The sequence below is a fragment of the Balaenoptera acutorostrata genome, chromosome 9 (assembly GCF_949987535.1).
Source record: "Balaenoptera acutorostrata chromosome 9, mBalAcu1.1, whole genome shotgun sequence".
Classification (NCBI taxonomy): domain Eukaryota; kingdom Metazoa; phylum Chordata; class Mammalia; order Artiodactyla; family Balaenopteridae; genus Balaenoptera; species Balaenoptera acutorostrata.
This window is the reverse complement of record NC_080072.1, coordinates 31,257,761-31,269,811: the sequence shown is the minus strand read 5'-3', so window position 1 is coordinate 31,269,811 and position 12,051 is coordinate 31,257,761. Positions and strand designations below refer to the sequence as shown.

General features: G+C 34.1%; 1 protein-coding gene across 1 annotated transcript in view; it reads right to left on the bottom strand.

Moving 5' to 3' along the window:
- Positions 1-12,051, bottom strand: part of KIF18A (kinesin family member 18A) — a 78,153-nt gene that overhangs the window by 50,609 nt on the left and 15,493 nt on the right. The window contains exons 6-10 of the mRNA XM_007180995.2: positions 11,169-11,366; positions 8,677-8,853; positions 7,187-7,261; positions 6,872-6,978; positions 1,443-1,605 (exon numbers count right to left, since the gene is read on the bottom strand). Of these exons, the coding sequence (XP_007181057.2) occupies positions 1,443-1,605; positions 6,872-6,978; positions 7,187-7,261; positions 8,677-8,853; positions 11,169-11,366 (720 nt within the window). The remainder of the gene's footprint in view (positions 1-1,442; positions 1,606-6,871; positions 6,979-7,186; positions 7,262-8,676; positions 8,854-11,168; positions 11,367-12,051) is intronic.

Sequence of the window (12,051 nt, the reverse complement as noted above, 5' to 3'; positions counted from 1 at the left end):
TCTCTCTTTAGCTATATCTAACATGCATAAAAGGACAGGGATAAGAGCTCAGCCTCTGGAATCAGCTGGCTTGAGTTCAAATCATAGCTCTGACTCTATGAGCTGGGTAATCTTTGGCAGAATGACTTCTCTATACCTTGGTTTCCTCATCTTAATTACAAGGATAATAATATCACATAGCCCACAGGATTTTCTGAGAATTAAATGAGTTAATGTATGTGAAGTATTTAAAACATTGTCTAGTATTGTACCCATAAACTGAAATTTTAAGTTTCAGTAAATAAATCTTTACTTTCTGGAAGTGTCATTTGTTTTCTTCTCATATATGTATGTTCTTTTTTTCTTTGATTCCTTTATTGTTAAGTCCTTCTTTGATGACTTTATTCATTTTTATAGGTTTTATCAGATTGCTATAGTATCTGACGTTTTGGGGATTCTGTCATATTTGCTAAGTCTGCTGACTTGCTTGTGGAGGATTGTATCATGGGTTTTGTAATTTTGGACAGTGAGCTCTCAGTGGTTTGAACTGAGGATCTGTTTCACTAGGCTGATTCTGCATTGCTTCCGCTGTTTCCTATAGATTATCACTGTTCTGATACCATTTTCTGTGCTGATGTCTCACTTTAGGGATTTGCTAAATAAAACACATGGATTATAAAAGTATAATCTATAATGAAAATCTATAGTGAAAAGTATATCTATAATGACAGTCTTCAAATGAGACTTTTTTTTTCTTATCCTAGGCTTGGTTCCTTGTTTTCCTGTGCTAGTTGGTAAAATGTCTTCTCCTGCTGTACTTCCAATATGAAGAGTGAAGGTCTCTGAGATTCCTGGCTTTATGTGGGGACTGTCATTTCTAACTCCCTGTCTCCCTTGGGCCCCTTACCTAAGTAGTGGCGTACATCAAAGCAGGGTAGTGAAAGTGGTCTGTGTGTGTGAAGGGGAAGGGCAGTGCACTACTACATTAAATAATAAAACTGATTAAAAGTTGATCTGGTTTTTTTTTTAGCATTGATGCAGTGGAAACTAACAATGTCAGTGACAAAATATTCTTCCCTGGGGAGGAAAAAAACCTCCCATTGGTCTAAGTTGTAAACTATTGCCTGCATCTGGGGTGGACTGTTCTCACTGCCCCTCCTTGGTACCCAACTCTCCCTGAGTGTGTTAACTACCTGTTAAGCATTCCATCATCCTCACAGAAGCAACAGTTATAACTGAGATTTTAGGGGTTTTGATTCCTTTTTGTTTCTCACACCTAGGAATTTAATTTTTTTTTCCTGTAGACTTAACTATACATTTAAAACAATGTTTTCTACATTTCCTCCAGCATTTCTAGGTATTTGTAGAGAATGGGTGATTAAGCAACATCGCCTATCAAATTTCTAGAATAAGTCCGCATGTTTTTACATTCTCTACAATTTAATGATAAAGTTGTTAAATACCTTTTCTACTTTGTCTTCAGAACACATCATTTCTATTTGCTTATGGCACTGTTGTTGATAGAATGATTTAAGTTCATTTTCTTTAAGTAACATTTCTAACTTCAGATATTCTTGCCTGATTTCTTCTCGATTCTGGAACAAGCAGTTCAGAATTTCTTGAAATCTACCAAAAATAAAACACATAGAATCTCAGTATTTTGTGATAGATAATGCAGAGTTTACTTAAAGAAATGCATGGGAAACCATAAACAAGACGAAAAGACAATCCTCAGAATGGGAGAAAATAATTGCGAATGAAGCAACTGACAAAGGATTAATCTCCAAAATACACAAGCAGTTCATGCAGCTCAGTATCAAAAAAAGAAACAACCCAATCCAAAAATGGGCAGAAGACCTAAATAGACATTTCTCCAAAGAAGATATACAGATTGCCAACAAACACATGAAAGGATGCTTAACATCACTAATCATTAGAGAAATGCAAATCAAAACTACAATGAGGTATCACCTCACACAGGTCAGAATGGCCATCATCAAAAAGTCTGCAAACAATAAATGCTGGAGAGGGTGTGGAGAAAAGGGAACCCTCTTGCACTGTTGGTGGGAATGTAAATTGATACAGCCACTATGGAGAACAGTATGGAGGTTCCTTAAAAAACTAAAAATAGAACTACCATAGGACCCAGCAATCCCACTACTGGGCATATACCCTGAGAAAACCATAATTCAAAAAGAGTTATGTACCACAATGTTCACTGAAGCACTATTTACAACAGCCAGGACACAGAAGCAACCTAAGTGTCCATCGACAGATGAATGGATAAAGAAGATGTGGCACATATATACAATGGAATATTACTCAGCCATAAAAAGGAACAAAACTGAGTTATTTGTAGTGAGGTGGATGGACATAGAGTCTGTCATACAGAGTGCAGTAAGTCAGAAGGAGAAAAACAAATACCGTATGTTAACACATATATATGGAATCTAAGAAAAAAAAACCCACAAAAAACGATCATGAAGAACTTAGGGGCAAGACGAGAATAAATACACAGACCTACTAGAGAATGGACTTGAGGATACGGGGAGGGGGAAGGGTAAGCTGTGACAAAGTGAGAGAGTGGCATGGACATATATACACTACCAAACGTAAAATAGATAGCTAGTGGGAAGCAGTCGCATAGCACAGGGAGATCAGCTCGATGCTCTGCGACGACCTAGAGGAGTGGGATAGGGAGGGTGGGAGGCAGGCGCAAGAGGGAGGGGATATGGGGATATATGTATACATATATTCACTTTGTTATACAGCAGAAACTAACACAACATTGTAAAGCAATTATACTCCAATAAAGATGTTAAAAAAAAAAAAAAGAAATGCGTGAACAAGAGAATATACACCACATTCATAGAATTAGATTCAATGATAAACAGTAAATAGGTTTGAGTGACTGTTTCCTATTAAATAACAAAAATGTTTGGAACGGGTTCTGAACTTTATTTTTACAGCACTGGGTTTCTCTCTCTCTCCTCCAAAGATCATGTTATTAAAAGATATAGGTATTTTAAGGCCTATGGTATTAGTCATACACTGTATTTTGTCTGCATAATCCAGTAGCTTACCAAAAATAAAATATTTTGTATGTAAGAAAAGGATGATAATGTGGACCTGTACTCTCCCAATTCATAAGGCCTCAGAAGCAACACAGTATTATGTGTTCTTTTGGTGTTGGCTCTCTGTGAAGAAATAAGCAGTGGGTGGCATAATCATATGGTGCCTCTATGGCGCCCTAGGGAAAGTGAGACAGCCAGTTTTTAGCTTTAGAACTTGTTACAGTGAAAACACACCATATGGTTAGGTACCCCCTACAGCCTGGTTAAGAGTCAGCTGACAATGCCAGGACCCAAAACATCCAAGTTTACAACGTGGTAAATCTAGGAAAAGCCCCTCCACTGTGCTTCCTCCAAAGGGCAATATAGATATAGGGAATCAAAGTTGGGGAGTATGACTCACATCTCCTGCAAATGCATAAAGACCTCAAGCTGAATCACTTCTATGAAAGCCCTAAAAGGAGCCTGCAATCCTGCATTCTCCAGGGTCAGCAGAATATTGGTCACAGATCAGGTCTGAGCTACAGTAACAGTATAAACAATCACACAGAGGCAAACAATTTCTCCCTCAAAGAAAACTTAACTTGAAGCTTTTAAAATAAAATGGTAACAAAGTATATGCGCTTAAAAATAAAGTTTCTTTGGCCAGAATTTTAGATATATTTGTAAGGATCTGTGGTAAAAACACTGACAGTTTATGTCAGTAGTTCTTAATGAAACTATTGAGAATGAATATAAACCACAATACATCGACTTTACTGCAGTTTTGTCAAACTGATAAATATTTCATAGGAAGTATGTATGGACATTGTAATTTCATTGTACTATATTACAACAAGGCTAAGGCCAGTAAATGATTTGATAAGTTATCTTTAGGTTACACCCAAAGATAATTTCTTAATTTTTCTGGAACACTTCACCCAAGGACATAGTTAAATATTTGTCAATTTCAAACTGTTATGGTCCAGATTTATTTTAGTTGGTGGTGTATAGTTTAGGATGGAAGGAAGGGAATTAGTATCAAAGGTTTCTAGAGAGCTCTTTTTTAAAAAAAAGCTGTCATTTTTAAAACAGAGAGCCCTAAGGGATTGACTAATAATAACTATTTTCTAGTCATTTAAAACATTCAAATAGCTAGAAAACAAAAATCTTTGCCAATAATTTTAGGTGACATATGATAAACTCTAGACAATTTTCTTGGTATAGTCACAAGTGAAGTTTTATAATTACTCTGTATAAAGAACAACTGTACTTTCTTCTTTTGATTTTTTGAATATTATCTTTCCAAATAGCTTTAATAGAGAGCAAATACTGTATATTCTTCCTTTTATCTGTTTAAACTTCATAAAAATGTTATTTTTTAAAGACACTGAAAATTCATGGCATTAAAAAAATTCTATGTGAAGTATGAGCGATATGATAAAAGGCTTTCCATATATTTATTTAAGGAGACAGATACTTTTGTGAGAAAATGACAAAGGCTATGGGGTATATAATTTTATTATTACCTGCTTTATAAACACAAGTAAATTATTTAACCTGTTGAGTGAACTAAAACTCAGTTTTTGTTGTTGGTTAAGTCAGGTTGAAATGCGAAAAATATCCAAATAAGTGTTTATTTCATAGCTCAGGCCATCTCCTTCTTGAATCATTTTACCAGAAAGAAAGAGTCAATGACTTAAAGCCACATCAACTCCAGAAAAGTCTAGCAATTTGTAAGGTTTTAATTGGTAACTACATCTGGTTAAGCACCGCTGAGCAATTTTATGCAAGCAACGACTCCAAATTTGAGCAGTTGGTGACTGCTTTAATTTTCAAGAACGTGCATCAACGACAAGATATCTGGTTGCATGAGGACCAATCCCACATTTGACTAACAAAATATAATAACACAACTAATAATATACCAGAGTTAAAAGCTTTCATTGTTAAGATTAAAGGAATATGAGGAATCATTTTGCTTAAGTTATTTTTTAAAAGACACTGTAAAATTAGTAGAATATAACAAAAAGCGTCGTAAGACTATTAAATATAACTTTATCTTGGGTTGTTAGGGGGATTAATAGAAAATAATTTAAACACTTTAGGAAATCTCTGGTATAAACAGAGCTATTGTACTATAACAATACATAGGTCTACTTTATGCTATATGAAAAATGGACTCATTGTCATTGATAGAGAGAAATAACTGTTTAATTACTTCTTATGGTATTTGTAAAATAGCATAGCATGGGAGCAAAGGATTAATACTTGAAAGAGATGATATATATTTCTTGCCCTTATCTGTAAGTTAGAAAACAATACCCCACTTCAAATTTCAGAGTTGTTGTAGTGATCAGATGAAATTAATGTGGGCCTAAAAATCATCAAAATCTACAAAGCCAGCTACAAACATAAAGTGTTATTTTATTAGAAGAAGTTATCTTAGCATCTGGGGTCAACTGAGGCAGAAAAAATGATTTTTTTCAAATCAAGGATACTTTATATAAACGTCAATACACAAATCCAATTTTTAAAAAGTGTTGTACTTGAAACTAGGTTGAAAATCACTGCCAACTAGTCTTCCTTATGTACCCTAAGACATCTTCTACAAACTCAAGAGTTCCAAAACAGTATGAATAATCAGTGGCTTAAGATGTGGTTAGTTTCTCATACTAATGATAATAGAAAATTAGCTTTGGAGAATAATTACTCAATTTTAATAAGAGGTGAACAGATTCCTTTCCTACAGGGCCTCTTAGAGCTTTTAATATGCTGATGTACTTTGGGAACCTCTTAGATTCCTTAAGTAAGGAATAATTTTCAAACTTGCTTGATCCAAGAATTCCTTACTGTCTTCTTAGAACTACTCAAGATTTACAGCTTTTGAACTATTGTCCCATCAGGACAACTTGGAAATTGTCTTAATTGCTTAGGAAAAAAGTACTTGGAAGTACTGTATTACAGCTTTCTTTTTTTAAAATTTACCTGCTAAAAGCTTAGAGGGAACAGATCATATTTATGTGTCAATTTATATCACTGAGAGATGTCCCTTCAAATAATTAACAGCTTAAACTCAATTAAGTGGATTATTAGAGTTATATAAAGTCAGGAAAGGGTAGGTATGATTTACATGAACCATGTAAATAATGATAACGCCAGATGCGATTGCTTGAATGTTTGTGTCCCCCCAAATTTATATGTTGAAACCTAACACCCAAGCTGATGGTATTGGGAAGCGGAGCTTTTGGGAGGTGATCAGGTCATGAGGGCGGAGACCCTATGGATGGGATTAGTGCCCTTATAAAAGGGCCTCCAGAGAGATCTCCCTCTCTTTTGGCAATGTGAGGATTCACATTTTGGCAATGTGAGACTTCAGGAGAAGTCTACAATGTAGAAGAAGGTCCTCAACCAACCATGCTGGCACTCTGATCTAGGACTTCCAGCTTCCAGAACTATAAGAAATAACTTTTTGATTGTTTGTTTATACGCTACCCAGTCTGTGGTACTTCATTATAGCAGCCAGAAGGGAGTAAGACACCAAAGAAGAAAAATATGGAAACTACTAAAAACCAATTTCATAAGTGGCATAATTGGCTTTACTTTCTCCATCTTATACCTAAGACCTGGTTCTCATTATTTGTATAATCACAATTAACATTACCTGACCTCCAATGTGTGCAATATAAGACCAATTCAGTGACTTCCTGAATTCAGTTGAGAATATATAAAGACATACAACAAATGATGGTGATAACAAAATATCTGACTAAATTTTAAACTTTAAATAGCTGACCAAATTTCACAAAATCCTCAAACTGAGATCTTAATGTCAATTTTACCTTTCAGTTTCTTTTTCCTGAGGGTTTGAAATCATTACTTTGTTATTTTCATCAGTAAAGGCTTTCTGTTCTTCATAGGCCTTTAGTTTTTCTTTTAACATTAAAATCTAGTAGAGAGAAACAGTAGTTAAAATACAAAACAAATTGTCTCCATTATACATGGCCACAGAAAAATTTCAGCTGTGAAAAATAACTGAACAATCAAGATTTCAATTATAATAGAAAAGCAAATCAAAGTTTTAGACAATAAAGATTGCAGAATCCCATAAATGAGGAATTGAGGGAGATTAGCAACAATGTAAAGAGGAGACATACCTCTTCCTTCTGTTCATTACAGATCTTTACATACTGAGTTATATGATTGTCGAGGTTAAGAACATTGCTCTTCAACTGTTAAAAGACAGAAATTATGATTGCGTATATATAGAGATAAAAATCACAGTTATATACATGAACAAAATGGCATTATAGCCTCATTAATTCAGTTCCATGAATCCAGAATTTGCGACAATTACGATCATTTGACAATCATAATCAATTATGTTCACGTTTAAAAATCTATGACAAGAGTATATGTTGAGCACATTAATACTGAATTTATAAAAGAAAGTCCCTTACTATCTGAGAAAAGGTACTTTAAAGAACTTGCAAAACAGTCATTCACATAAAAATTGCCCACTTTCTTTTTCTGGTCCTTTGACTTTTAAGATATAAAGAGATAATTTAAATTTCCACCCATTTGTAAGTTCAAGTAGTTTTTAATGAGTTCTTAATATATTTTATCCTTTTTATAAAAGTATGAGCCCCTTGGCAGCTATGGAATAGTGGACAGAACATTAAACATGTAATCCAAATACTTGATTTTGAGGCCCTGCCCACTTTTCACTTAACTTAAAACTCTGACCATGTGATTCCTCAACTGTAAAGTAGAGCTAAAAATGTCTTCCTCAATGAGTTGGTGTAAGCACTGCATGAAAAACTTGTGTGAAAAAACTTTGTATACCCAATACAGTACAACCTTTCCCAATTTATTATATAAACAATATATAAATATTTCTCTAAGGAAGATAATAACCCACTTATCTTCATTCAGTGGGAGTAGCAGAGGGGTAAGCCCCCAAAAAAAGCCATCATACCAGCTGAACTCTAGGTCTATTCCAACCCTGAGATCCTGTGATTTTACACATACATCATGTTTGACTTACATTTTAAAAAATTACCCCAAATTATTGGCAAAAATACCAACCTAACCAATCATTATTATATTGCTCTAGCTACACAGATTGGTTACATCAATATCATGAATGTGACAATAAATTGTTTTAAAAGAGCTATTTACTTTATAAACTGAGGCAGATATTATATCTACTTTACAGATGAAGTAACTAAGCCTTGGAGAGATTAGCAAACATGTCCAAGGTTTTCAGGTAGAAAGTGTTGGTGCTGGGTTACAGAAGAGCATCAGCCTTGCCTGCAACAAATGTGTTAAAGCCTTGACCAAATACACCAGGATGCCATCAAAATATCACGTACCACGATGTGAAAAAGGTTAGAAAGAAAGTCACTAAAACATCCTAGCTCCCCAAAAGACTAAATAATAGTATTTATTATATATGTAATCAAGATGCTTAATGGTTTAATTGTCCCAGTGAATGCTCAATTAACCAGATTAGTAAAGACATTTCTAGCCCTGATTCCTAACTCATTAGTAGAAGTACATCTCTAATTCATCTTTTGCTAGAAGTATAAAAAAGAAAAAAATGCACCCAGTACTCTTACGACAAAGGCAGAGTAAACACACTTACAGAAGATTTAATGTCCTTTGCACGGTTAGCATACTTAAGAGTGTTATAGGTGTCATCGTAGAACACAGAGGAAGGACTAACAGCAGCTATCATTATAGTTTGACAGTTTCCTCCAAGAGAATCCTTTAACAAGCGAGTGAGCTTACTATTTCTGTAAGGAATATGCTGATTCTTTCTCTGAAAGAACAAAAAAAGAATTCTTATGTCACTTTCCACATTCAAATGTAAACCTGCTACCATTTCACTATAAGAATTTAAGCACTGCTCAACTTTGCCCAGACTTATGATATAATTGGTGACCGAAATGATGATAATGAATCTTATGGAGCTATTCAGTGAATATATAAAACAAATTTCTCATTAAAAGATTATATCTCTATCTGATTAAGTATGAACTTTAGTTAATCATAAAATATCAGTATTGTTTCATTAGTTGTGATAAGTGTACCGTATTAATGTGAGATGTTAACAACAGAGGAAACTGAGTGCGGGGTATATTTAATAAAATCTTCCTGTATTATCTTACCAACTTTCCTGTATCTAAAACTATTAAAAAACAAAATGGTTATTAAAAAAAATCTCCATTTTTTAAAAAGAAATTAAAATACAAAAGTAATATATGCCCTAGAGAAATATACTAGAGGCATAGTAAGAATTCTGTATGGCATAGAGCTACTTATCTCTTTAAATTACCATCTAACATGAATACAAAATAAATTATAATTATAATCTTACAGATATTTATCTGAAAGCACAACCACAGTTCTAAGAGAACTTAATTTTTCTAGGTTTTCTTTTACTTAAAAGATACAGTTCTGATTTTAAAGTAAAAAAATTTCCAAACACTACCACTTCCATATAGAAACAGAGCAGTGTAATGTTAAGCTAAAAACAACCTTATGCTATCCAGTGTAAATCTTTCATATTACAGAAGAGAAAAATGAAGCTAAGCAAAAAGTGACATGACTTGCCTCAGGTCACATGGCTGGTAATCCACAGAGTTACAAACAGGCCCTAGTCTCCCAACTCCCAGTAGTACTATGCTTTCCACCATAGCAGTCTTTCCCAAACAGTGTGGAATGTGCACAGCTGGTGCTACTTGAATTGATTTTGCATGTACAAGACATGCATTAAACACTGACTAATAAATGACTCAACAGGAGTCAATTACTAAAAATTTAGTCAGTATATGGAAAAAATACTATGAATGGCTGAAGTTTAGGAAATTAGTCTCTATACCATGCTATCTGCTTATATGTTTTGAGATTTTAACTTAGAATACAAAATATATTTTGCTTCTGTAATATTCATGTGATTTCAGAAACTTGCCCTTTTAAAAAAGACTTCCCAAATCATTTTAATGTACTTCATACTTTATCAAATTGCAACATTTTGAACAGTTTAACAGTAATTCTCCTAAAGCTTCTGAGCCTGGCTTGAACTTAAATTATCATATTTTAACTTTGAAAAAAGGAAGTCATTTTTACAAATACAGAAGTTATCAAATATGCTGTGTTCCTGTAAGCACTTCTGGCATACAGTAGATGTAAACTATTTTTTAATGCCCCAGAAGCATCTAGCAAACATTATCCTATTAGGTAGTTTAATTACATTTTAACTCCTCTTCCTCTTCAAGAAAAATCAACTCTCTTTAATATTTAAACCAATTTTATAGTATATATATAAAATACTAACCAGACCAGAGTTTAGTTTTTCTAAAATGTGTTTTTTGTTTTCATGCCAATTCAATTATCATGCTTATTGTATAGTGATCATTAAATGGTCATTAAAAAAAAATCAAATTCAAAATAAATGATGAGAAGGTATAATAAAATATTAACTATCAATCTGATATTCAATACTTTTCATTCAACAATTCTGATTATAAAGCTAGAAGTTAAAAAACAAAACAAACAGGGACTTTCCTGGTGGCACAGTGGTTAAGAATCTGCCTGCCAACGCAGGGGACATGGGTTCTATCCCTGGTCTGGGAAGATCCCACATGCCGCAGAGCAACTAAGCCCGTGTGCCACAACTACTGAGCCTGAGCTCTAGAGGCGACGAGCCACAACTACTGAGCCCACGAGCCACAACTACTGAGCCTGTGTGCCACAACTACTGAAGCCCATACGCCTAGAACACGTGCTCCGCAACAAGAGAAGCCACTGAAGTGAGAAGCCCGCGCACCGCAACGAAGAGTAGCCCCCGCTCACCGCAACTAGAGAAAGCCCGTGCACAGCAAAGACCCAATGCAGCCAAAAATAAATAAATAAAAAATAAATTTATAAAAAACAAACAAACAAAAAAAACGCATAGCTTTATCTGATATACTAGGTTCTCTGAGGTCTTTGCTCTTTATGTAAACCTTATTGTTACATTCTTGAAATTTGATTTATAATAGATCTTTAAGACAATTATATTAAATAATATCTTTCTGGGAAATATACACATTTCAGTATTTCAAAATACTTAAATAAACAGATAGTACCTACCTTTGTATCTGCTAAGGCATTGATAACATTCCCAAGAGCTAAAAGTGATCGATTAATATTTGTGCCTTCTATAAACCGGGTCCCTTTAGCACTGGTAGAGCTGGCTCTTTCAGACCCTGCCAGGTCAATGAGTGACATCTTGGCAATTCGGACATTTTGATTGATACTTGCTGTTTTATCTTGTTGTCTCAAATAAATCTTTTTGAAATTACAGGAGAATAGGGAAAATGAGGGTTAGATTTAACAAAATTAAAAGAGAAATACACTTTAGTTTTAAAAGAGCATGAAATCAATTATTTTTATTTTAAAGACATACTGAACAAGGTATAACTTGACTGGCTGATATCCAACAGTACCAGAAGTAATTACCAAAGTTGAGAAAAATTTGAAAACGAAAAGACTTCCTATATGTGCACTGGAGGGCAAATAACTCCTGGCTTGATAGAAGGTCAAAACAACTGCCACTTGTATTCTGGTAACCTTAAAAGCAGGGTCTAAGACATTTTGGGGAAATTTCAGTGTCCCCGATAAAGATTTCTCTCAAGATTACTGACAAATGAAGAGTCAGTGGTAAGAAGAGAAAAGATTAATAAAATTTTGTGGACTAGAGACTTTCCGAATGACTTGGTTTCCCTTGATTTGAATTCTTTCAACTACAACAATTTCTTTCTATTAGATGAGTTCCACAAAGCATAATCCAGAATAAAGCTGTATAATCATTTGAATTTTAACAGAACTAGAAACTACAAATAATAACTACTAACCTATGCTTTAGGTTTTTCTAGAATGGTATTCCTAAAAAGCACTGTATCAACTGAATCACACACTTCCTTAAGGAATGCAACTACTTACATGGTCACTATGGTGAAATCTTTTAATAAGT